General features: G+C 45.1%; 1 protein-coding gene across 1 annotated transcript; it reads right to left on the reverse strand.

Moving 5' to 3' along the window:
* Positions 1–1,717: 1,717 nt before the first annotated feature.
* Positions 1,718–22,817, reverse strand: LOC119435739 (cytochrome P450 2U1). The gene is made up of 4 exons (XM_037702463.2): positions 22,701–22,817; positions 10,219–10,477; positions 5,720–5,910; positions 1,718–2,800 (listed from the first exon to the last, which is right to left on the reverse strand). The coding sequence occupies exons 1-4, from the start codon at positions 22,747–22,749 to the stop codon at positions 2,610–2,612; spliced, it is 690 nt and encodes a 229-aa protein (XP_037558391.1). The 5' UTR covers positions 22,750–22,817; the 3' UTR covers positions 1,718–2,609.
* Positions 22,818–23,800: the final 983 nt, after the last annotated feature.

Consider the following 23,800-nt stretch of genomic DNA (forward strand, 5'->3'; position numbering starts at 1 on the left):
GTCAAAGTGACGAGTACGCGAAAAAAAATGCAATAATATGCCGAACAAAACTGAAATATTTTCTGAATAGCCACAGACTGCCCCGTTCCGAAAGGAATAGATGGCTGCCCGCCGATCGCTCAGGCCCTCGCTACTCGCACCTCCCGGTGAGCATGCATTTATTTGCGCACGATAAACCTTTTTGCGTGTAAGTAAAACGTTATCGAGCCCTTTCGGCATGCATACGGCATCGCTCTGCCAACTCTTCCGGACCAATCGGAGAAGCCGGCACCACCCTCTTCATGCGGTTATCTATTTTCACTGTGCTGGCTCGGCCCCATCGAAACCCTCTCCACTAGAACGTGCTCCTCGCCTCTGGTCAGCCAATTAGACAAGTAAAACCGCTCAGTGTAGGCAATGGTATTGGTTTTGAAAACGAACAACGGTGACCTCCTATGAACAAGGAGAGTGTTTGATTGGGTTGTTCTGTGGGTCACCGCCCGATGCTTGCGTCGGTGGTTACGTAAATTTGACGTCAGGAGTTTGGAATCAAAGCAGTTTTAAATCATTTTACGTTATAGCACCGAAGGTTACTATCCGAGACCATCACATATGTTCAGTGTATGCCGTTTCTAGCCAGATCACTGAAGCTAAACAGCACTTCGTTGGGCAGTTGATATCGGAAGGAGACAGACCATCCGAAGTGCAATGATGTTACTGAATTCTGGCGTCTAGAGAGTATTTATTATGCCGTCTGCTTTGTGCTAGTCCTTCCGTCACAACAGTGTTGCCGCTGTGGATTTACATGTTTGGTAGATCTTGCTGTCATTTCTACAACTACTCCATCGCCCAATGAAAAAGTGGCCCTTTTCAAGTGAGTTTTAAGGTGCCGACGGTTGGAATAAATGTTAGAGTCCCGACTATACATTCTGCCACCACTCTTATCACAAGCTTTCAAATGGCTTGCACTTATGTTACCTTGGGGCCGTAAAGGACCTGTCACTCAACAAAATGTAGGGCTACGTTACGTAAATAGTGACTAGAATGTGGCATACCTTGCTCTTCGAGAATCTGTTTAATCTGTTAGAAAGACGTTTTTGAACGGCTACAAAACGTCTCGCAAACTTTCTATAGTTATTTTTCAAATAGCTACAAGATGTCTTGCAAGACGTCTGATACCCCTTATTTGGCTGTTCATTAAATGGTCTTCACGACGTCTTAAGACATCCGACAAAGCTGCCTCAAGACTGCTACAAGAGGTCCTAAATATATTGTGAATACGTCTAAAAGATGTCTTGTACACGTTATAGGGCGGATTCACACTTGCGACTAGACGTCCCGCGACCGATTGCGACTGGCGAACAGAAAACTACTCAAGACGAACGATGTTCACACTGACAAATGTGACCCAAGAGTCTCTAAACCGAAATGTCTCGCGATTTGCCATTCACGTCTGCTTGCAATGGTGTCGCCGCGTAAAATAAGTAAGCGTGGACGCCCTTTTCCTTTGCATCTGATTGGTTGAGCTGTTCTGCGACTGCGGTCGCGCGACTGAAAATCGAGCAGCGAGCGACTGGCCCGAAACCGGTCGCCTTTCGAGAGGACCGACCATTTGCGATTATTTGCGACCGGTCGTTTTGCGACTAACTTGGTCGCGCGACCTCGCCTAGTCGCAACTGTGAATGGGCTCTTAAGGTGACTACGGTACGTCTTGCTAACCTTGTCAAAACATATTGTGGACAGCTAAAAAAATAAAGTATGTTTAGTGGGAATGTTGCTACGCTGCAGGTCATTCCATAGACGGGATCTTTTGGAATAGTTTGCACCTGATGTCGCAGATCTCTCATGAAAGTGCTTCCGTTCAACATAAGTAATCATTATCATTCTCTACTGACACTGCTGCGACTATAACGCGCAGAGTTGCATTAGGTTGTATTCCGTTATACGATGACACTGAATTTGTCTACACGGTATTGAATCCCACAGGATCCGAAGAATGTGATGCAATAAACGAGGAGCACCAAAATAGCTTCCCTGCAATTTACAAAATTCTGCTTCAAATTATAATATCCAACTAAATATGCAAACATGTCACACCTATGTCCTTATTTTTTCTTGTATTCTCCAACCTAATGGCTCAAATTTAAGTGACCATGCAGACGGAAGAACTGGGGCAGCACTTGGAAACCACTGCTTATTTGTTCATTTAGTTATTTTATTATCGCCGCGAGAGTGCTGTCATTGTAGCTGCGACGTTCTACAAGTTAGTACAACGTCGCGGGTATGACTCAGGGCCGCGGTGGCTGCTAGTTCAATGCGGGCAGTGTGCAAAAACGCTCGTATGTCGAGCATTGCAATGGTTCGCCAAGCGTTGGAGGCTGGAGGGTCAACATAACCCATTGCCAGATAGCCCGAATTGGTTTTATATTTCCTGTTTTGGTTAGGTACCTTGAACTGCAGACATATGAATTCTGTGGAAGTTGAGCCACCCAGCAAAACCACTGCCAGCAAGCGAACCGATTGTACTATGAGCACAGGCAGAAAAACATTTCAGAGACATGTCGAAATGGGTTGTCTACTCTCCAAATCAGCATCTATATCAAAAATTTTATATGCAGGGCACCACTCTTTCAGAAATTAACCATATGTCTTGGTAAAAAGCGCAGTTTGATCTGACTGATGTGCGAGAGCTCAGTATCAGGGGAGTCCAAGTCACAGTCAATTGGCTGGTCCGGCACAATGCGATACTTCTGAAGCAGGAACGTGATCAGTAGGAATATCTCCATTGTGGCAAACATGTCTCCAGGGCAAGCTCGGCGCCCTGCGAAAAAAAGATACCTTTATACGAAGAATACGCAAATTTTAACGTGAATCATGTGGTTTCGGATAGGGAGTGTTAAAAATACATGATTGATGCTAAACACCCACAGACAGCCCATCAAATATAAGGCCCATATTCAATTATGACAAGGGCCTTAGAAAACTCCTCACAATGGGCTCCTGATAAACCGTGGAAATGACAGTAATTTATTGGAAAATACAGTTATTGACAGGGATGACAACAATTAGCATGTGGTCAAAAGGAGAGGCGGGAAGCAGTTCTCAATTGACTCTACTCTTTCGCTGAGGGTACTCAGATGTTAAAACCTTGTTTGAACACATATTTTGCAAAACCCTTCTTGAAATAAGTGAGAGAGAGAGAGAAATAACTTTATTTAGGAAAAATAGGATTAAGGGGGCCGGAGGGTTGGTCCAGGACTCCAGTGGCCACCGCCAAGCACGGTGCCTGGTCGAGGAGGCTCAATTCAGTCTCCAGGTCAGTCCGGGCGAGAATGGCTGCCCAAGGCACCCTAAGGAATTTTGTGCTAAACGAGCTGAAATTGAATTTTGGGGTCGTGATTGGCACTCCTATGTGACATAGGGCAAGGATGGCGTCCCCCCCCCCCCACACCAGGGGCTTTGACTGGCATATCTGGTTGGCCAGATGGCATGCCATCGCCCCAGATGTGGGTAGGTGTTTGTCTGGATTTTTCTGTATAGCCGAACCTCCTCCGCTGTTAATTGCGGGTTTGGCGCGGCGAGTTCTTGGCGAGAACGACGTTGAAATAAGTATTTTATTGTAACCATTATTTTCCTTAATCCCCTACTTCGCGGCTTGTGGCCCTTGTGTGCTGCGTGCAGGCTGGGTGCTGTCTTGCCAGGTAGACAACTTAGGCTACTGTTATGGGCCCGAATACACAGCGTGGTTCACTGGGTATGTCAAACTAGGTACGTGTCACTGGAAATGGGCTCTTTCTTTGCCAATAGCCCAGAACAAGTAGTAGGAGCAGAATTTATGTCTAGCAAGGTGCATTTCCAGGCCACTTGTCGTTTTGTAGGACAGCAATCGCTTCTCTGTGCGTACAGCTCTCGCCAAGATTCTTTCCTCGACAAGTGTCATGCATTTCTAGCGCCGTCTATGACACAGACAGCTGACAACTACAAGCGTGGCAGCGGTTCTCGCGTGACCGGGTAGTGCACCTATCTTGATAACGAGAACAAGCTTCGCATCATTTAGATTCCAACAGTGCGTCGGATCTACGCGTTTTTTTTTTCTTAAAGTGAAGGCTTCTTTACATCTTGCTTTTGAGGATACTATATTGCTGACTGTGTAGACAACTTGAGCCGCTAGTTATATGACAGTGGGTGTGTGCCAATGAGTACCTGCTCATATAGACCTGCTGGCTGCTGCGTTGCGACCACTGGGTGCGTGCTACTGATTGTATTCCCATTTTTGTGCCAATCGCCCAGAATAGCCATGTGCCACTGTGACACAAGGAGTATAGGAGCCCTAAATATGTTGAGATGCGTTTCCTACTGCTCTGTCGAAGCGCATTTCATCAACAGTCTTCCCGTGACAAGCATCATCTCTTTTGTTCTTTTCGCGCAAGAAGATAACAGCTACAGGCGACGAACTTCTCCTGTCATCCACTAGTGCTGCTGCCTCACTAACTCACACAAGGTTAGTATAATTTCAACCACAACATTGCGTTGGGTCTTCGTGTTTTTTACCGGGTGTGTACAATAGATATGACCTGCTGAAAAATGCGATAGCAAGATCTCACGTTCTATAGACTTTGTCTTTATACTTGAGCAGCAGCAACAGCAAAAATGTGTGCCTAAATACCGGACTTCGCATTTTCCAGACTTGAGCTGATTGACAATCACACCTTAGATTTCTCGCGCTGCCAGTTGCTTTGCCACTCTAAACAACAACTAGTATCGATGGATACCCATATCGATCTCGGTTTGTGCGTGGCTGCAGTGAACTGTCCGCCCGGTCTGTCAGCGAGAGAGGCGGCCCGATCAGCAGTCGCATACGGTCGGGTAGAAGAAGAGGTCGTGCACTTTTGCACATCGGACAAAATGTTCGATGCTTCCGCTGATGTCTTTTTCAGTATTGTTTGTGAAGTGCACTGCTTTCCTCTTCCTTTCTTTATTTTGCAGGGATTTGTGTCATTCGCATATGTTTTGTCTTCATTTTTGCATGAACTCTAATTTTTTTGTCTTATGCAATGTTTACCAGTCGTACAACGGGACTTCTTTCCGAGCTTACAACATATGCATCGATTACCTTTATTCCTATGTGTTTTAAGAAACTAAAGCTTCAAGCCGTAGGAACACCTTTGGGTGTTGTCAGAAAATGCCTCAGTTGTATTGTGCTACGTCGCAAAGCATTCTCATGTGTGCCAAATGCACAAATAATTATCTGTATATATTGCCCCTGTGCATTATGCCATGCTGAGCGTTTCTGACAACAGGCTAGGTTGAATCGTTTCTTCTTATGGTGTACAGTTGGGACTTCATTTATCAATAAACATTTAGGTAACCCCGAGCATACGTTTTTAATATCTCCTGACGTCAAGAGGGGCTCTCTATCTTGTTCTCGCGTATTTTCTTCCCTCCCAAGACACCGCTCATGAAAAGAGTAACGTTTCTGGTATGTCTCAAATCTATTTGATCAATGAAACCTAGCTCAGCAGTTTGTTTAGTGCCCCATTGGGTTACTAGATGTTTATGTTTTTAACATGGATGTCAACGCTCGAAACGCCTGCTTTGTGCGACTTCGCAGTTAGTATGCAAACGTATTTCTATTACATGTGACATTAGGCAATGCGTGATCGCTACAATCTCTCTTGACTCCATCACACTCTCATTTAGCAATCCTGATTTGCATTTGCTGTAATGAAATATCACCTACCAATGCAGAAGGGTATCAAATGCTCGGGCTTATGCGAAATCAATGTCCCATCCTCATTGAGGTAGCGTCCCGGGTCAAATTTCGTAGGATCTTTCCAAAGAGTAGGGTCATTGTGAACCGCCCAAATGTTCGGAAGGACAATAGTTCCCTTCGGTATGAAGAAGTCACCAACCACGACGTCCTCTGCGCACCTGAAATAAGGCGTAACAAGCAATTGTACATTACATTTTAATTAGGTGCACAGCTCATCCCCGGTTTTTCTTACGCGCACCTATCTGATGCCTTGAATAAAATATATTTCAATATTTTACCTTCATTTATACATGACTGTCTGCTAGTCAGCTGAATACCAATAACTTATTAGCTGACCCATCATTAAGTGAAGCATAGGCAGTAGTTTTTGAAAGAGCCTAATGTATTTCATTAATTAGAGGTTTCGCTTGAAGTGTTGTGTGCGTGCAGAGGTTATAGTGTATGTATTCGACACACAGGTTTGTTTAAATCTGCTCCATTCGTGTGGCATTCTAAATAACACTAATTTAGCTTACTGCGCAATTTCAAAAATTGAAATTTTCTGTAACCATGCTTTACAGTTATTTGTAATTTTTATAGAGCTTACGCAATATTTGCTGTTTCCTGTGATTTTATAAAGGATGAGCACAGTGTCTTCCGCATATTGAAAAATTGCCAAAACCCTGCACAGTACCGCTGCACAGTAAAAAGAAGAGGAGATCTGAGCGAATGGCGCGAACAGTGCAAGCGATTTTTGTTATTTTTTCGTTAAGAGGTGGCAGCACTTTCTTGAGTCTACCAGCTTGCCAGAATATGTAGAGCAAGGGCTAAATATTAGTTGTAGCGTAAGAACAACCTTTTTATTTAACCCGGGGATGCCCACTGAGCTACAAAATTGATGATTCCATTTGGAATCACTGGGCCGCAAAGGGTTAATGTGTCGCGGTCATCTACATGAAAGATGAAAGTATCCAGGTCAACGTTACGTCCTGCTGAATTGCTTTTATTGTGTTTTAAATGTCAACACATTTTACGCACTGCTACCAGCTGATAAAAAGTAATAAGCCGTAAACAACTCGTGTAACGGGCCTCAGAATGCCTGTTCAGATAGTTCACTGTAGCCTATTTCAATATATACCCTGTCAATTATCTCATAGTTTGTCAGAAACATCCCCCGTAAAGCGCAGGATGGGTAAATATTTCTTTCTTTATTACTTTAGAAACCCACGAGAAGATGTACAGAACGGAAGGGTTACAAATAAAACAAAACATTTATGCCCTATTTATCCTTCTGCTGCCCGCTCCCTCTGCACACACTCTTTATAACGCGAACGTTTACCAAGTCTCTTGTATTTCTTTGCTGCTTAGATAGTGCGTATTAGTTTTGCCCAATTGCCTTTGAATCTGAGGTAGCGTTTCTAGAAGTAGCACACTCAAAATGAAGAAGAAAACCATGGCTTGGTGTAGCACGTCCTCGAAAGGCTTTCATATTTCTGGTGAACAGATATCGTAAGGATCAGTCTTTTATTCAAACGCTAGTAGTTGCTTCAATTTCAGCACGTGCCTATGACGCCCAGCTCAGTGAGATCTTATAGGCTCTCTGGAAGCAAAAAAGTAGTGATGCAAGGCTATAGGATCACGATCACTCATTTTGAGCAAATAGGCCGAAGAATTATTCATTGGTGGCGAGCATACTTTAACCTTACTACTATAAGCATGAATATTCCCGTTCACGGAACCTTCTTTTTTGAAATTGCGATCGCACGCAAGATAGGCTGCGTAACGTTCCGATGCAGGAATTTTTATTCATCTCTGCATAGTTTTGTATTATTACATTTTAGAACCCCGCGAGAAATGCACACAGAGAAAGGGGGACAAATAGAAACAACACACCGGTGCGCTATTTCTCCTGCTGGTAATAATAATAATAATAATAATAATAATAATAATAATAATAATAATAATAATAATAATACCCGTAGAAATTGCTTTAAAATGCCGCACAAAAGGAACGTTTAAATGAGCCGGTGTTTCCAATACATTTGCTGTCATGAGAATAAGTTCTGTGCTACGCTCCAATACGATGATCTGATTATGAGGCATGCCGTATTGATTTACACCCCCTGGGTATCTCTACAATGCACTCAATGCACGGATAGCAGAGTGTTCGCATTAAGCGCCCATCCAAATTCGGCCATGACGGCCAAGTTAGAACACGTGAAATCCAGTTCCGAGGCGTAACACCGCAGCCCCTGAGCTTCTTTGCGGGTAATATCAGTAATTCTAAGGGTGATGAGACTCAACCATTGGTACGGCTGGAGGTCTGTAAAGTGGTGTGTCAATAAAGTACTTCTGTCTCATTTAACCTGAGCACGGATGTTCAAACACGCCACGGTTACGTTAAAGGCTATGGTGTTGCGCTGCTGAACTCGAGGTTGTGGGTTCGATTCTGTCCGTGGTAGCCAAATTTCGATAGAGACAAAAATGCGAAACCGCTCGTGACATAGCTCTAGTGGCACGTTAAAGAAGCAGAATTGCTCAAAATTATTTCGAAGTCCCCCACTATGGCATGCCTCATAATCGTGCGGTGGTTTTGGCTCCTACAACCCCAGAATCTGATCTCTTATCCGAAATTGTTGGTTGGAGACTGAGACGTGAAGCGACTTCGGGTGGAATATTTAATTGGAGCAGAATCAGGAAGAAAATAGAGAACACAAGAGCTATCATCACAAAACGTCCGGTTAGCCACCCTACGGAGAAAGGGAGCAGAGGAATAGAAAAAAATGTGAAAAGGGGAGATACGATTGCTTGACGGAGCAGCCTTATACCTGCGGTTCAAATCGAAATTCGACATTATAGGGTATTGCAGTAATGTGGAATGTTGGGCGAGTTGGAAACTAATCATCGTGACACGTGGGTGAAGCAGCGCACTGACGAGGACAAAATGGTATGAATCTCCACTATACCCTGGTCAGTACACCCACACGATATAACGTAATTCATATTTAAATAAATTCAATGGAGTAAAAGGTTTGAAAACATGCTTTTTTGCAAACCTAGTCATGGACATCCCCTAATCAAGCTTTGTGACATTCGAGAAATGCGCACATTAGCACCATTTATACATAATATTGTTCAGTTAGCACGGAACAAATATGCTTTGCGTGTCTTCAATTCCAGAAAATATTATCTTTCACCCTTTGTCATGACACTAAGCAGAACACTATTGTTCGCATTTGTCCAAAACGTTGAACTACTGAACTCACAAAAGGCATCTTATTCACCTTACATCTAATGACTCTTACGTCTTGTGTTAGTATTCTCCTCGGCTATTTACGCCCAGCTGGCGTTTCTGGAGATCATGGAAGTAAGCAAAGGAAGCTACATGGGCGGTGCTCTTCAGCGCATTTGCCACAGCAGTATCGATTGCTGCCGTATCTTCTTGACGCTTTCGCTTTGCGGCCATTCCACGCGGAGAAGCAAAACTAAAATCACGTAGTGGCCTTTTGGGTGAATGTGGGGGATCTGGTAGAACAGGAATTTGATGTTCGGCCTGATATTCATTCACTTATGTAGTAGGTCGAGCCTTGTGTTCTTGAGCAACAAAATAAAAATGTCAATTTCGGCAGAAACGTTAAACATTGAATCGAATAACAAGGTTTACGGTAGCGCTCAAGCGCTTCAAGTGTACCGGTGTAGCAGCGAAGATATTTAACCAGCATAAAGAATCTCGAGGCACCCATAAAAATTCTCCACGCTCGTGCCTTGGCCTGCCAAAGGCATCGCCTTGTGTCAGAATAGTGATGCAAGCAGAACGTCTGCCTGTGGACATTTTATACGCACAAGAAATATTGCGCATTCATCTGATTCGTGTTCCTCCAATAAGGAAATCTTCGTAGCATAGCTAAATTTACTCACTCCAGCTTTGGGCAGGCCATCCATCCGATAACAGAACTTTCTGTCTCCCACAAATGCAATGCGGTTGTGTAGCAGTGACAGAATACCCGATTCACAGTGGTTCAAACCAACCTAAACTCGAGAGCTTTTTTCTGAGTATTTGCGGAAATGATGTCAGAAAGTGGTCATGATGCTACAAGGAACCATGGTGCTACAGGGAAACCCCGATATTACGCCTTCCTTCTGTTGACGACATGGCCAGCTCTATCTCAACGTTGTAAAAGGGGCTTATCACTCAAATGCATAACGCAAGGATACAAAATTTCCTCAAGAGGAAGGCCAAAGAGTAGCGTTAATATTTTTTGTCCAGTAAATAGTTATTTATCAATTCCACAATGCCTACAAAACAATGTTAAATTTTTTAGGCTGATCAAAAATCTGACAGGTGGGCTACACCGTAGAGATAATCTACAACTTTCTACACAGGGAGGAAGCATAATATGAAACGGTCATTTATAATTATCTGCCTTGATTTTGCTTAACGACAAAAAAGTCACATTGAGACATACTGATACGTTACGCATGCTTACTCTCTCGGAAGGCCAAGCGGCCCAGCCGTCTTCCATCGGTCCGCTTCCCAGACACAGGCCAAAGTGTATGGCATCTGCTTCCGGTCCTCCCACGTAGGCTGGCGATCGTGGCCGACCACGTCATCAATTTCACGTTGCACCCGCGCTTGAACCGTGTCTGGGTTTCTCGCAAAATTCAGCATCTGCCACATCATCGTGCTGGTTGTGCTGAAGGTACCACCCATGAGGAAGGAGTTTACGTTGCCAACGAGGTAGCGGTCTGCACAGAATTCAGGCGGAAGCAATTGGCCTTCGAAAAATACCGGTTAAATCTGAAGCAGTACAGCGTGCACAAACCATGCTGTTCAACAGAAATTGATTGACTCTCTGCTGTGAACCTCCGTTATAAATATGAAAAACATAAAGAATATTGTTGATAGAGCAGTAGTGCATAGTCCTCTTAACTTGATGTTCAGGACTTCGCGTATGCTATAACGCCGCAGGCACTCAGCACTGAGATGAAGAAGTCAGTTTTCAACCGAATTGGTTCGCTTTGGATTATCTAATGGATGCAATTTACAGAACTGCGATATCTGTTCCTGATGCAGAGCTATTAATTTGTAAACTTCGTGCTTCAATTTTTTGTACTTTAGAATGTTTTTAAAATCTTTTTTAAGAAAATAAGGCCCTAAATAAAAATTTTACTTTCAACAAACCATAGAATTTAACATTCTCTCTCAAATGCAGCAAATTTTATTGAAATCGGTCTAGGGGTTATCTCAGAAGACCGTTTCTGAATTTTACATGTATTTGAATAAGCCGCATCGAGGTTAGGTCCGAGCTAAAGCTTGCTCTTAACGCCATTTTGCCCGGGTAGCCCATAGCCACGGAGTAGGGTAAACAGGCGTGCCGACTCCGCCGCCGCGCAACGCATATGATCGGGACAAACCGTGCAACGCGAACGCTGGGGGTCTAGCTCATTCCTTTGCTCTCTTCCTCCGCTCCTCTTAACTCTTTCGCACATGCTTTCTTGTTCCCTTCTGCTGCCAGCGGACAACTCTCATCGCTTAGTGTCATCTGTCCAGGCGCGTGGAAATTACTCAACAGCTTGCTTCCAGTTGCGCATGCGCTGAGTGACTGAGGCCGGCGGCTACGGTGGCGCGGAAGGGGCAGTGTGGTAGGCACGCGTAGAGCTCGTCGTCTGCTCGAAACGCGGGCCCTGAGCTATGATACCTCATCCGTCTTTATTTGACAGCAATCAAACAAAAACATATGTGCACACAGATTATAAAAGCGGAAATAAACATACGGTAGCACTTTTTCTGCACGCATGCAAAACATTTTTACATCTCTTTGGAGGAAGCGGATGATAAATAATGCTGTACAAAAAGACGCACAAAAGTACTTGTTTTTCACGCCTGAACGTCTTTGAGGGCGTGAAGGCTCGGAATTTTCATGTACCACGCTTTGTTTACAATGTCTGCAGTATGTTTATTCATGCCTGACCGAACAAGGCATCTTGATACTTGTGCGTGAACAGACTGAGCAACAGGACAGGAAGCGATGAAATGTTTTGTCCCCGGCTGTATATCTGGGTATGGCAAAGGTCGCGAGAAGTTTTCACTCTTCGCGGCACCATCTGATCTTCAGCTACGGCACCAGTGGCGACATAACATTCCTAAAAGTAAGCGAGCGCTTGAAGCAATGACAAAATATGTGTGCGACACTTCGACAAGCAGCTTCTTTTTTATAGGTACTTCTGCGAGCACAAAAGCGATGTCCTACTAGATGTAAAGAAAGTATCTCGACTTCGAAATGGAGCGATTCCTTCAATTTTTTAGGGAAGTCTGGCGAAGCTCAATGATTCTGAATGCGAGAAGGAACTAGAAGACGCCGATGCGGTAGGACGGGAGGAGCTTAATTTGGCTGCAACTACACACAGTGGTGGCACCTTTGCTAGTCCAGAGACGTGCCGTAATGTAAGTTATGAGTCTTGCCTTCGAGAAGATTGCCCGAGTTATGGAGACACAATCTGAGCTTCCCTTGTGAAATTCATAAGCAGAAACACTAGCAGGAATTCTGGATTATTACGTTTCATCAGAATGCGGCAATTTCGCTTGCAAGAGAACCGGGCAACACGAAAAGCATTACAAGAACACAAGAAGCAAGCGAAGAATCTTTGCACTTCATCTGTGCTTAGATAAAAAAAGTGACAAACATAACCTTTGCACTGAAAGCTTCTTTTCGCTGTCGTCTGTCTGCTTGAGACCGCACAAAGTGCCGTTATATCTCCTTCACCTGTTGCCAGCTTTAAAGCGATAGCGTTAAGCACCCTGTGTCGCCGTAAATCCGGCGTCGGCGCAAGCATCGGCGTCTGGCAGAAATATTCATGCCATACCACATCATCACAAACCACCCCGACCGGGCGGGTCCTTCGCGTGGCGAAAGGCGTTAGTGGACAAAAATTAAATTTCTCCAAGTAAAATCCCTGAGAAAAATCATAAAGTACGACTTAACCTGAACCTACAGACGTGATAGCATCGGATTGCAATTTGAATACATGAGAAAAAAAGTATGATAAGCAGCCAAAGGTCTTTGACTGCTATCGTGTTCCACTCTTAAAGGCGAAGCTTAAGCGTCCTCCAATTCTGATGGCATTTCGCTGTATTTTTGTTCTAGGCAACATTGAGGGGAATGTTGAAAACCGAGACGTTCTAAATTTTGATCGTGCCCATGTCGCAAAAAATACGGTGTTAGTGTCGGCGTCAACGGCGTCCAATAACTCTATCGCGTTCCACTCTTAAAGGTGAAGCTTAAGCGTACTCCCGTGTTTTTAAAGACGTTAGTCTTTCTTGGCCGTCCTAAATGCGAAAAACGTTGTCTTTCTGTCTTTTACTCTATTCAACCGCCCCGCCAAAACCAACCAAGCATTGAAGGCACGGGGTCATACACATTTACATTATACAGCGCAAAGGAGACCTCAATCCTATTTGAGTCAAAATATATAGGCACATAACCGTCAGCCATAGTGTTTATTTAATTAAGAATATACATTGGATTGGTTTTACGTTAGTAAATGGAAAATCAACGCGTTAGAAATGTTGTCGAAGAGACGCTACGCGCTAAAGACAAACCTGCTCAAGCCGCGCCTCTGTAGCCGGCTTTAAGCCAACATTATTAAGAGAGCCCAACAGATGGCGCGCGAGCAGGGTGAACGCGGGAAATTTGAATTGAATTCAGCAAAACCTCCATTGCATTCATCATGAGAGGGGAGCGGAAGAGCACGAGGGGTGGGAGGGGGGAGAAGAGAGGGTGTTACGTATTAGGGGCGGCAGAAGACTATCGTCTTTCGACGTCATTTGCGGCGAAGCGAGCACATATGCGGCCAATTTTTTTCTTTCCGTCTCAGTTTCCGTTATTCGTTTATTTTCTGTTCCTGCACCTTGTATTGACCCTTTTCGCAGTGCTCCCGTGGGCGCTGCCATGTTTGATCACGTGGTGACGCGTTCATTGCTTGCCTCAGCCGCCTCCGTTGCCTCCACGTTTACAATGCAAGCGCGTGACGCCGGTGCGGCACAGCAAACCTCCGTTTCGACGCATATCGTAGACGGTGACTGTGTGCACGACACGAAGCTTTGGCCACAGCTTTAGAGGACATGTAAGTGCTTTTAGAGCTCATTACGCCTTGTCCAAATGGCGCGAGCAGCGTATACGGAGCTTGCACTAAAAGCGGTGCTAGAAATGTATTCCAAGCTGTCCGAACTTTCCGCTTATGAATGAAATCGGGATCAGTGTGCTCTGCGTTCTTTATTTGGCAAACATTTTGAACCAGCGGCTTGCCATATTTCTGACTCAGTAAAGTTCCTCGGTGCGGCCACTATCTGATTGTTTATTTTCAGCGTATTCACTCGCGGGTGTGCTCTGCTGCGATAAATTTGTTCTTGCTGCGCACAAAGGCTTGGAATTTAAATGTTCTGTACTTTGCGGCACCTCGTAGCATGTTCCCAAGGGACTATGCTCTTAGCAAAGACGTATTATCGTTAGTCCCCCGCTTACTCTGCGGACCGTCACGAAACATTCAGCTTCCAACATATTCGTGTCTTGTCGGTGTAGTCACCGTCACTCATGCTTCGGCACATTGATTCAAGCGTGCGCCTATTCACTCACACGTTGGCGATAGGGTGGGTGTAAGTTTTCGTGCGAGTAAGGGTGGATGTGTATAGATAACGTGCGGGAAACTTACTATGCCAGTAAGTGGCACTACTTCATTTTGTAACGAGCTGTACTCACTCCCAAGTGCCGACGTTCCGGAGTTGAAGTCCTTTCTTTGGAGGTTAGCTATACAGCGCAGGCGAATGAATTATATTTTTTTATCCTTGAGAAAAGCCGTGCATCGCGAAGGGCGGCAACACGGGCAGTTCTTAAGTAGCCGCGGCGACACAGGCTGATTCTTTCATTAATATGTGAATCACTATTTTTCCAGCGAACTAGCGTGCACACGTCTTCTCTTCATCGTTACACATTTTTCAGTATGAATTTGGCACAGTGCATTAGCGCACACCCAGTTGAATTTTCGACAGCTGATCGCACAGTAGCAGGGCAGAAGCAGTAATTGTTTCGTATTCGTGCGCATTCGCTGAGGCAACGTATGGCGCGCGGCCGAAAGCGCCATCTCATTCCTCTAGAGCAAACTGCTCCGCGAAAAGGGTCAATAGTTACATCTAGCCCACCTCAAAAATGCCCTGCATTTGGCCTGTATAAAATAAATGAAATAAAATGATTCCATGACTTGTTTCTCCTGCTAACGTCACTGCGTAAGCCGCAAGAACTATGCGTGCTACAGTGTCAGGGCATGCGCGGAGGAAACGAGGAGAGAACATGACGCCCTGGTGCTAGCCTCGACAAAGCAACGCCTCTAACGCCACCCCGTTACCTTCTCTTCGAGGCCTATCTGCGTGATGACTCTTCGAGAGTAGGCCCTGTAGGCCCTACAGGCCACAGTCTTTCATTATTTGGTGTCTTCAATTCAGGAGAAAGCAGGCACCGTTGCTATAGCATCGAGAGCGTCGTGGCCTGCCCGTGTCTCTGCTCCTTCGGTTTGTTCGGCCCGCATCTCCCCTCCACATTTTATTGCGATAGCAATTATATGGACACTCCAAAGCAGATTTCTGCCGTCGGCGTCGCCGTCGTCGTCGCCGTGAGGTGCCGTATGACGTCAATGGAGATGAATTCGTCGCCGCGCGCCGAACGCTGTATGTGCGAGTGAAAGGGCGCGAGGGACGCGCGCTTTCACGGGGAGTGAACCACGGCGGAGAACAAACGCGCGTTCTGCGCTGTGCTCCCTTAAGGGCTGCAGAAGTAGGCGTCTCTTTCCTCCTTAACCAATGCCTCTTTTACTAGATGCCTGCCGCGTGGTCCGGTAAACCCAGTTCAATGCCCTCTCCCATTTCTCTTCTCCGCGAAAAGGCAACGAGCGCCGCTTGTGGCGCACGTCTGCAACTTAGATCACGTGCTACGGCCTCTGAGATTACTGTAGCATCTGTTACCGTCTCGGAGTCGGCAGGCGCTATCGAAGCACCGGCGGAAGTCTTCGACCGCCGCTGCCGCCGCCGCCAGAAGTTGAAAAGGCAACGAGCGCCGCCTCACGGAATTTATGCTGAACTAAGGGAACCGCCGCCCCAATGGGAAAGCGAGCAACGCGACCAACATCTAGAAAAGGAGGCATTGCCTTTACAATCACCATATATGTAGAGCAAACGCGCCTTCTTCCGACGCGCGATAGGCCGTGGGGGGGGGGGGGGGGGGGAGGGAAGGGAGATGACGTTTAGCTGCGGCACCAAGTGCCTATTTATATAAAAAACGTTGTGAGGCGAGAAGGTGGTAAAGACTTCTGACGCTGCTCGACGAATGTCCCGTTCTGATGTCGTCGAAAACCTCCGAGCCGCCCCCAGAGGCAACAGTCACCAACGCCGCACGCGTTTTGTGCGAACGCACCATTCACCTCAAAAGCTTCGCCGTTCGTCTCTGCTCAAGATGCATGTGCCGACTGTCATCCCTTCAAAGTTCCTCCCAATAGCGTCCGCTCATCGAGTCCCTCGCCCGTTGCATAGCAACCAGTGCCGCCCGCCTGAGCTCGGCGCCAGTGACTCGATGCCCTTCAGCTGACTTAGACTGGCCGTGAACCCTTCTTTAACACGGTTACAATAACTCGCCATTTCGACGTTCCGTCAGGGCGGGAGCCCTGTAGCGCCCACCGACGTCGCCGCGTAGGGATGCTAAGGTCGTCGCTCGTGCCGGCTGCGAAAGACGAGAAAGCTAAAGATGGGCGGGAGCGCGTGCTCGGTGTGCTAGGGCGGCATGCGCTGTTGTGTTCTAGAAGCCTGCTACGCTGGTCCTCTTGTTCTGGTGCTCCGCTGCGACCCCTCGGTTCCGAACACTCTCATGAATTGTAGTTCGATTGAATGCCGACGATGTAGCTTGCTCGAGTACCTTTTGGTGACATAAAGGAACGGAGGAAACTAATAGAAAACATGACGCCACGGTGCTAGCCTCGACAAGGCAGCCTCCTCTAACGCCACCCCGCTACCTTCTCTTCGAGGCCTATCGGCGCGATGACTCTTCGAGAGTAGGCCCTGTAGGTCCTCCAGGCTGCGGTCTTGTATTATTTTATGTGTTCAATTCAGGAGAAAACCTGAACGAGTGAGAGCCAGACCGAGTGGACCTACCTCAGTCCGACTCTATTGAGTGTATCCGAGTGAGCTCAGCTGAGTAGAATTCTGGTGACGCTGAGTCCGAGTGAACCAGGCTGAGCAATGTTTTGGAGAGTCTGATTCCGAGTCCGATCTAAGCAAAAATATATTTTGTGAGCAAGTCTGAGTGAGTTCTATTAATTTGGCCGACCTATGCGTATTACTGTTTTGCATATTTCTTGCTCCATTCTAACACTCCTTCCTCTGATACCTACGGGCCTTGAAACTTTAATAAATGTATAATTAAATAAATAAATAAATAAACCACCTGACGAGTTCAACGCGTACACATTTAAACATAAAAGAGTCATGGTAGGGCAACTGCAGAACATACTCAACAGGAAACAAGTTTACACTTTACATTTTTTTCTGACGCTGGAGTAGAGAAAACAGAACACTTGCTACAAGAACTGTACATCACGCGCATCTCAGTTTCATGAACCTCAGACAGAGTAAATTGGCTCTGCAGTGAAGGGAACAGACATTTCGTTGGGAACTGTCATTGCCTGGTTGGACAAATGAAAATACTTCTGCATTTCCTGCCCTTTAGAAGTAAGGAAATGCCCCAAAAGAAAAGAAAAACTTCGTCAGAAACTATCTCAAGATAAACGGCAAATTAGTAAAACACTACACTCTCGGTTACCGTGACAGCGATACTGTGATACAAGGCATACACCTAAATGTCACGCTTTGTGCATAATTTTGCTGTATATGGCCCTTCAACTGCGTGCACATCACTGAAAAGAACTCGTCCATGCGATCCTCATAAACGATTTCGGGCTAGAGTAGCAGTGAGACAAATTTCTAGCGATGTCTGTATAAGGTATGTGTGCTTCATTTAATATAGTCACTGTTCCCACAGGTAGTTATGGCACAAAACGCAATTTTAATCAATAAAAATAATATATTTGAGGGAATCATTTACTGACACGTCTCCTGGTTTCTCTTATAAAATCAAATTTAGTTTTTATTTGATGTTGTGTTCTTCGTTCTATATTGTGATATAGGGATAGAAACATTGCTCCCCTTTAAACTTTCTTATACCCTTGTGCATGTTCATGGCTAGTGGTGCAGGTATACTACGATTGTTTTCGTAAGAGAAGCACTATGAGATTGAAGCTAAGCTTCCTTTCCCTGCAAGCGTTTTCAATTACTAGTGGCCCCATTTGTTGGTCAATGTGTACTGGGCTTTCTTTATTCCGTACATCAGCGCTTCCAAAACTTGTTCGGAGCTCAATAAAGTGTGCAAGTCTTTCATGACAGGTTCTTGTTTTTATTCATGTAACATTTTAGGTGATATGGCTAATAATTGTTCGTCTTTTTCTTCAGCATTTCACGTGCTTCTTGAAACATTTGTGAGCTAGACGCAGCTTCGTCCGTGCTTGTGAAAGAGCGGGCACTAAACGCTCGTTTTAGAAATTACACGTGCCTGGATGTTCAATATTGAAGGATTGTACTTATGCCTACAAATGTGGCGGTGTGCATTCCCCGCTCCCAAAGCGTGTTTTTGCATACCATGTTTGCGAAAAGCCTGTAAAGCACCCTCATATATATGAAAGTTTCACGTCACTGACGGTAGCATGTTAGGCTGTTAACGTAGACTGACTAGCGATTCAAACGCGAAAAACAGACCGCATGGCGGCCGGTGACACACCGGGCGTTTGCACAGTACGCGGTAAAAGCTAGGGTACTTGCGACGCATTGTTATGAAATTTCGCCCCCCTCCCTCCCGCTAGTGATCGCCCAAGACCCACCAATGGCGCACAAAGTTCAGGCCGCCTTGCAGACCAATTATCGCGTGTTATTCGGTAGGCAGTCTACGCACAATGCACTGGGGAGCCTGTAATGAGCACTGCTACGCACCTAGGCATAATTACAAATCCTTGAAGTTCCACGACCGTGCAATTGTACTTTATGAAACAATCATTGAGTTTAATATTTTCCTTTACAATCAGGGGTGAAACTGCCCGAAGCAACTGCAGTAGAATAAAATTATCACTGTAATTACTCTAAGGAGATGCTGTAAAGTAAGCAGCACGACTGCAGTAACTCTAACCAGCTGCAATACACTGCAGTTACTTTTTTTCACACAATAGAGTTGAAGGGATCGAGTGCTAATACTCCCTCCGGAAGAGGCAGAGTTGGGAATACATAGACTGCACGTACCCTAAAAAGAGCGTGGTATAAGTGACAAGCATCTACGCTACTGAAAGTGCCAAGTTTACAACTTTGATGCACGCCTTGTTTTTAAGCTGTGGGTCCACAATTACAGCAGCGCAGTTGTTGTGGCAGAAGTACTGAATTTTTCTTTCGTCTTACTGATGCACTATCTTATCCTGGACCTGAGCTTCAGCACTACCGAGACAAGGTACATAATCCTCCTGAGCCTGCATAATCCGTGTGAAATTAAGTAACTTTCTTAAAGCGCATGGATGTTGGATTGGCCAGTCTATGAACCGTGGCTTTAGGTACCATGTCAATAGGTACCGAGAACTGCTAACGTTGACAAACCACGGGATCTGAGAAAACGTCGTATTTCTGAGCACTTTGTATCCTTGGTCAGTACAACCATACAACGCGGTGTTGTTCCCATATATAACTAAAGTCTGCAAAGTCGAATGTCAGGTAGATTTCTGAGGCTGCTCACTAACTTGCAGTCACTTTCTTGAAAAGCTTACTGCGCATTATTGTGCTTTATAGTTCAGGTTGATACTTTTTGTGCTGGTTGGCTTTTGCGCTGCAGTAAGTGTGCTTCTTAGTTTTGTTTTCACAGGAATTCACAGCCTGAGTTTTGTCCGAAGCTTATAAGGTTGTCTTTGTTCTCCTAGTTGTTTGCTATTACCCCCATACCTATGTATTACCATTAACAAAACTAAACGTGGATAATGATGATAAGGATGGCAACTATAATGATTGTACATCAGCTAGAAGAATGAACCGATTTTATTTAGTCTTAACGTGTGTTTAGTTCACTTAAACAATTGGCATATTTAGGGAAAACGTGCAGCTGAGCAGCCAGTGCACACTTGTGCAGTCCTGGCCTTAGAATGGTTTCTCATTAGGGAATGAAAATAGGCGCGTATGATTTTTTCTCTTTCGCATCCACGACCTTGACAGGCGAGAAAATAGGCTACTGGTTTTTCCTTGCTGCACATATATTCAGAGATAGTTCCGTATCTCATGACTAATACGTGCTACAAAATGTTTTGTACAGTACATTGGCTAAACTTAAAAGAGATGTATGCTGTACTATGATGAAAGAAAACTAGGTGATTCAAAAACTTCAATAAAACCGCATTAGGTACCGACGACGGAGAAATTACTGTAATGATTCCATCACATCTTTTCGCATGATATATTTTATTAGCATCTGTTTGTTTAGTCGTCAGTTGATTAGAGTTTCAGAGCGTAGCTCGTAGGCGCCCGTTCTTGCGGCGATCGTCGGCGTCCCTCGTAACCGAGTGAAAGAGCAATGCCAAGGATGAAAGAGCGAACGTGGAGCGGAGCGGTGGATGAAAGACGGCGATAGCGAAGAGAGCGCGAGAAGAAAAGCGGAGGAGGAGGGTATGGCGAAAGCGTGAGAAGAAACGCGTAGTGCCGCGCAAGACGAGCTCTCCGGCTGCGATGGCTCCAGAGACGGCGCCCGAGTTCCGCGCACCGTTCTCTCACCGATGCCGCCAACGATAAAGCATGCGGCGAGCGCGTCCACCGATACCATATATGAAAACAAAGTGCTGCATGAGCAGAGGACTGTCCGCGGCCGCGGCTGTGAGTCGCGCCCACGCGTCACCCACGCACTACCTGTAGTTATCTCCTGATTAGCGAGGCAGTCGCACCACACTTCACTCCGTTTGCAACGTCCTGCAGGAGCCAGAGTGTCCAGGCATTATATCGCGAAATTAAAACACGTATAGAGCTGCGCTCAATTTTCGCATTAGGAAGCATCGCAACTGTCGGTGAATTTTTTAAATTCTGTTTCTGCACCTGACGCTATAATATCTTCCCAGGCTCCCATACGGGCTGCTAGTGCGATAAATTGCAAGTAGCACGAAATGCTTAAAAATTATTGGCATGCAGATTGGTCAGTAAGTCAAAGCGTTGATAGCCTGACGGCAACGTCACTATGAAGCCCTAAAGATATGATCTCTATAATATGCTCTCGTCGAAGCAACTTCTCGCTTGAAAAATGGGTAGTTTTATATGGCAATCACATATATGTTGATTTGCTGATCACATCTTCGCATTATCTTTCGTGTGCACTTCAATCAACCGACATGAAACCAATGCACTCAACGCCATGACCACCCACTGCTTCCAGCCGGCGCCGACAATTGATGCCATTTAGGTGAAATTGTGCTCCGCTAAGCTTATTTGTGAATGTGTTATACCCCTGACACGACACACTTGTGCTTTTTAATGACATTAAATTCAAATTGCATTCAGTCCAACAAGTGCCAATCGACCCGTGGTGGTGTTACAAAGGAAAAATAATGTCATTCGGTCATGATATCAATGGCGATCATGGCAAGAAAGGTACAACAAAGTATTTGTGAGTGCCTGAAAAGCCGATCTATTTAGTTTGAAATATACATGGGGCATCGCATCACTGAAATAACACGCATATAAAGCTTTTTTAAGCTTTTGTTTCACAATGTCTGCTCACAATAAGCCAAGAAAAGGTCCGACTAGTAAAGTGATGGCGGCCAGACGGAACTGAGGTGGACAGTAAACAAACATTTTGTGACAGCCTGTCATACATCTTTTCTCTATATATAAACAACAGCTGCCTTAAGACACGCAAAATAATTACCTTTTCAGCGAAGCTTTATAGGCACACAAGTGTCGGCGGTGGTGATATCACGCTAAAAAGCGGGCCGATCCTGGCGACAGTGCAGAAAGGGTCCAAGTTCAATGCAACATATCCCTGTGGGCTCGGCGACCTGTAACGCACCCTTGAACTACCCTTGTCACACTTGGGACACATAGAGACAAAATCACCAGCCCTTCCCCTGTCGAGAAAATGGGGTAAGCGAAGCTTGCGGTCCGATTCTAGCCTGAGGGCTTCCGAAGCCCAAGCGAAACGTCAGCGAAGAGCCGCGACCCCGAGTTGCGGGAGCGCGATGTTGAGGGCAAACCTCAGCGAAGAGCCGCTAACCCTGGGTTGGGGCAAACGAATTGGAACGTCTGCGAATGCGTCGTCTTGCCACAAGCTTTGCTTACTCCCATTTTCTCGACAGGGGAAGGGCTCTGAATTTCTATACGAACGCTTCTCAAATTACGAACGCTCTTTGCAATATTTTACATTGTGTCTGAGGTGGAGAGTATACATTCGCTTCGAGTGCGAAACCGAGTGAGTTTCTCGAACTCATTCGATTGCGGAAGTCATTCGATTTTATTTACAATAAATATCGCTGTGTAGCGGCCAAATGGCATTCGATGCGAATGCCATTCAGTTTGGATGAATTAAAACGTCCAGTGTGACAGGGGTATTATTCGTTGCTACGCCCTTCTCTTTCACCCATGCGAATAGGAGGTATTCTATTAGGCATGTGATGTGTGCCAAAACAGCAAAGAAGTGTGAGGTCTTCGGACGTTTAAAATGCAGGCAGCACTTTGTTGTGGACATCCACCTGTTGCTGAAGCAGCCTGCACTCATGCGGCTTAATCTGCAGCTTTGCTGCAGAGTGGAGCCGATTATATTAGTGGTTGCGTTTCAACGATGTGAATGGATCCTTTAAGAATCATAACACTTACCAGTAAATAAAGCATTTGATTCCCCTGCGCTTTCTTCTATCTTCTTCATATATCCACGAATAAAGTCTTTGCATTCGTCTCCAAGGTTCGCCTCCTGGGCTTCTCCAACTTGCTTCCTTAAAAGAGAACCACGTAAACACAACTGTTTAACCAGGCCCAAATTCATTACTATTTCTCCCACAACAGGTGTCTTCTATATTGATATAGAACACTAACCGCCTTGTTGTTTAACAACCTGCGTATTGGTGCGAACATTATAATATCAGAAAAAAATTTGGTCCCCAGTATCGCACTAAAACAGTATTACTAGATATAAAAGAGAATGTACGTCGTATTATCTAACATTGACAAAAGATGGCTACAATAGGGCACTATAAACATTTTGTAAACGCTGCATGCTAAAGCATTCGCGGTAAACATTTGGCTTTGTGTAGTCTTTAAATGGAAAGCAGTGCGTTTGTTTAGGGGATGATCAATGTGCCTTATTGGAACTTTTTCTTGTTGTTGTTGCTTATTTTTCTGTTTGGGGGGGGGGGGGGCACAGGTAAGCTTGTAAGGACTCCTTGTATTTATTATATATGGCAGCAACTTAATAAATCTGGGCTTTAGATTGATATGCACCATGTAAGGGGAAGACAGTGCCGCGCACTTTTCCAACTTCCTTCCTAATTATTACGTTACATTGCACTCCTGTTAAACTACAGAATGATTCCATGAAAATCATCTTGAACACATTACAACAAAAACAGAAGCTGTACCATTCTCTGCGGCAGCATAGACAATTTATCCCTTTAATTTGTATTATTACTGTAACAAGAAAATATAGATATTATATGAGCGCAATATTTTTAGCATTACGTTGTGTATGCTTTCGAACTACGTATGCCTCGTTAATCATATATGCACGAAGCTTTACGAGATTGCTGGTGAAATTTGCCGCTGCAAATAGATACTTCGGTTGAAAGCAAAACTAAACATATGCTTTATTCTGTTCTACTCGCAACTGATTTTTTGTCTAGTTTGGGGAACCACAGGTAAGGTAAATATTGTAAATTGTTACGGTCCAAATGGCCATCATTTGACATATTACAACAGTTCCG

This window comes from Dermacentor silvarum, unplaced genomic scaffold, assembly GCF_013339745.2.
Source record: "Dermacentor silvarum isolate Dsil-2018 unplaced genomic scaffold, BIME_Dsil_1.4 Seq879, whole genome shotgun sequence".
NCBI lineage: Eukaryota > Metazoa > Arthropoda > Arachnida > Ixodida > Ixodidae > Dermacentor > Dermacentor silvarum.

Bases quoted from the DNA above. Each gene is read 5' to 3' on its own strand.
- LOC119435739 (XM_037702463.2), bottom strand. From the start codon at position 22,749: ATGAAGAAGATAGAAGAAAGCGCAGGGGAATCAAATGCTTTATTTACT. The intron at 10,478-22,700 runs GTAAGTGTTATG...AATTCTGTGCAG, and splicing joins ATCAAATGCTTTATTTACTG to ACCGCTACCTCGTTGGCAAC. The intron at 2,801-5,719 runs GTAGGTGATATT...TTTTTTTCGCAG, and splicing joins TTTGATACCCTTCTGCATTG to GGCGCCGAGCTTGCCCTGGA.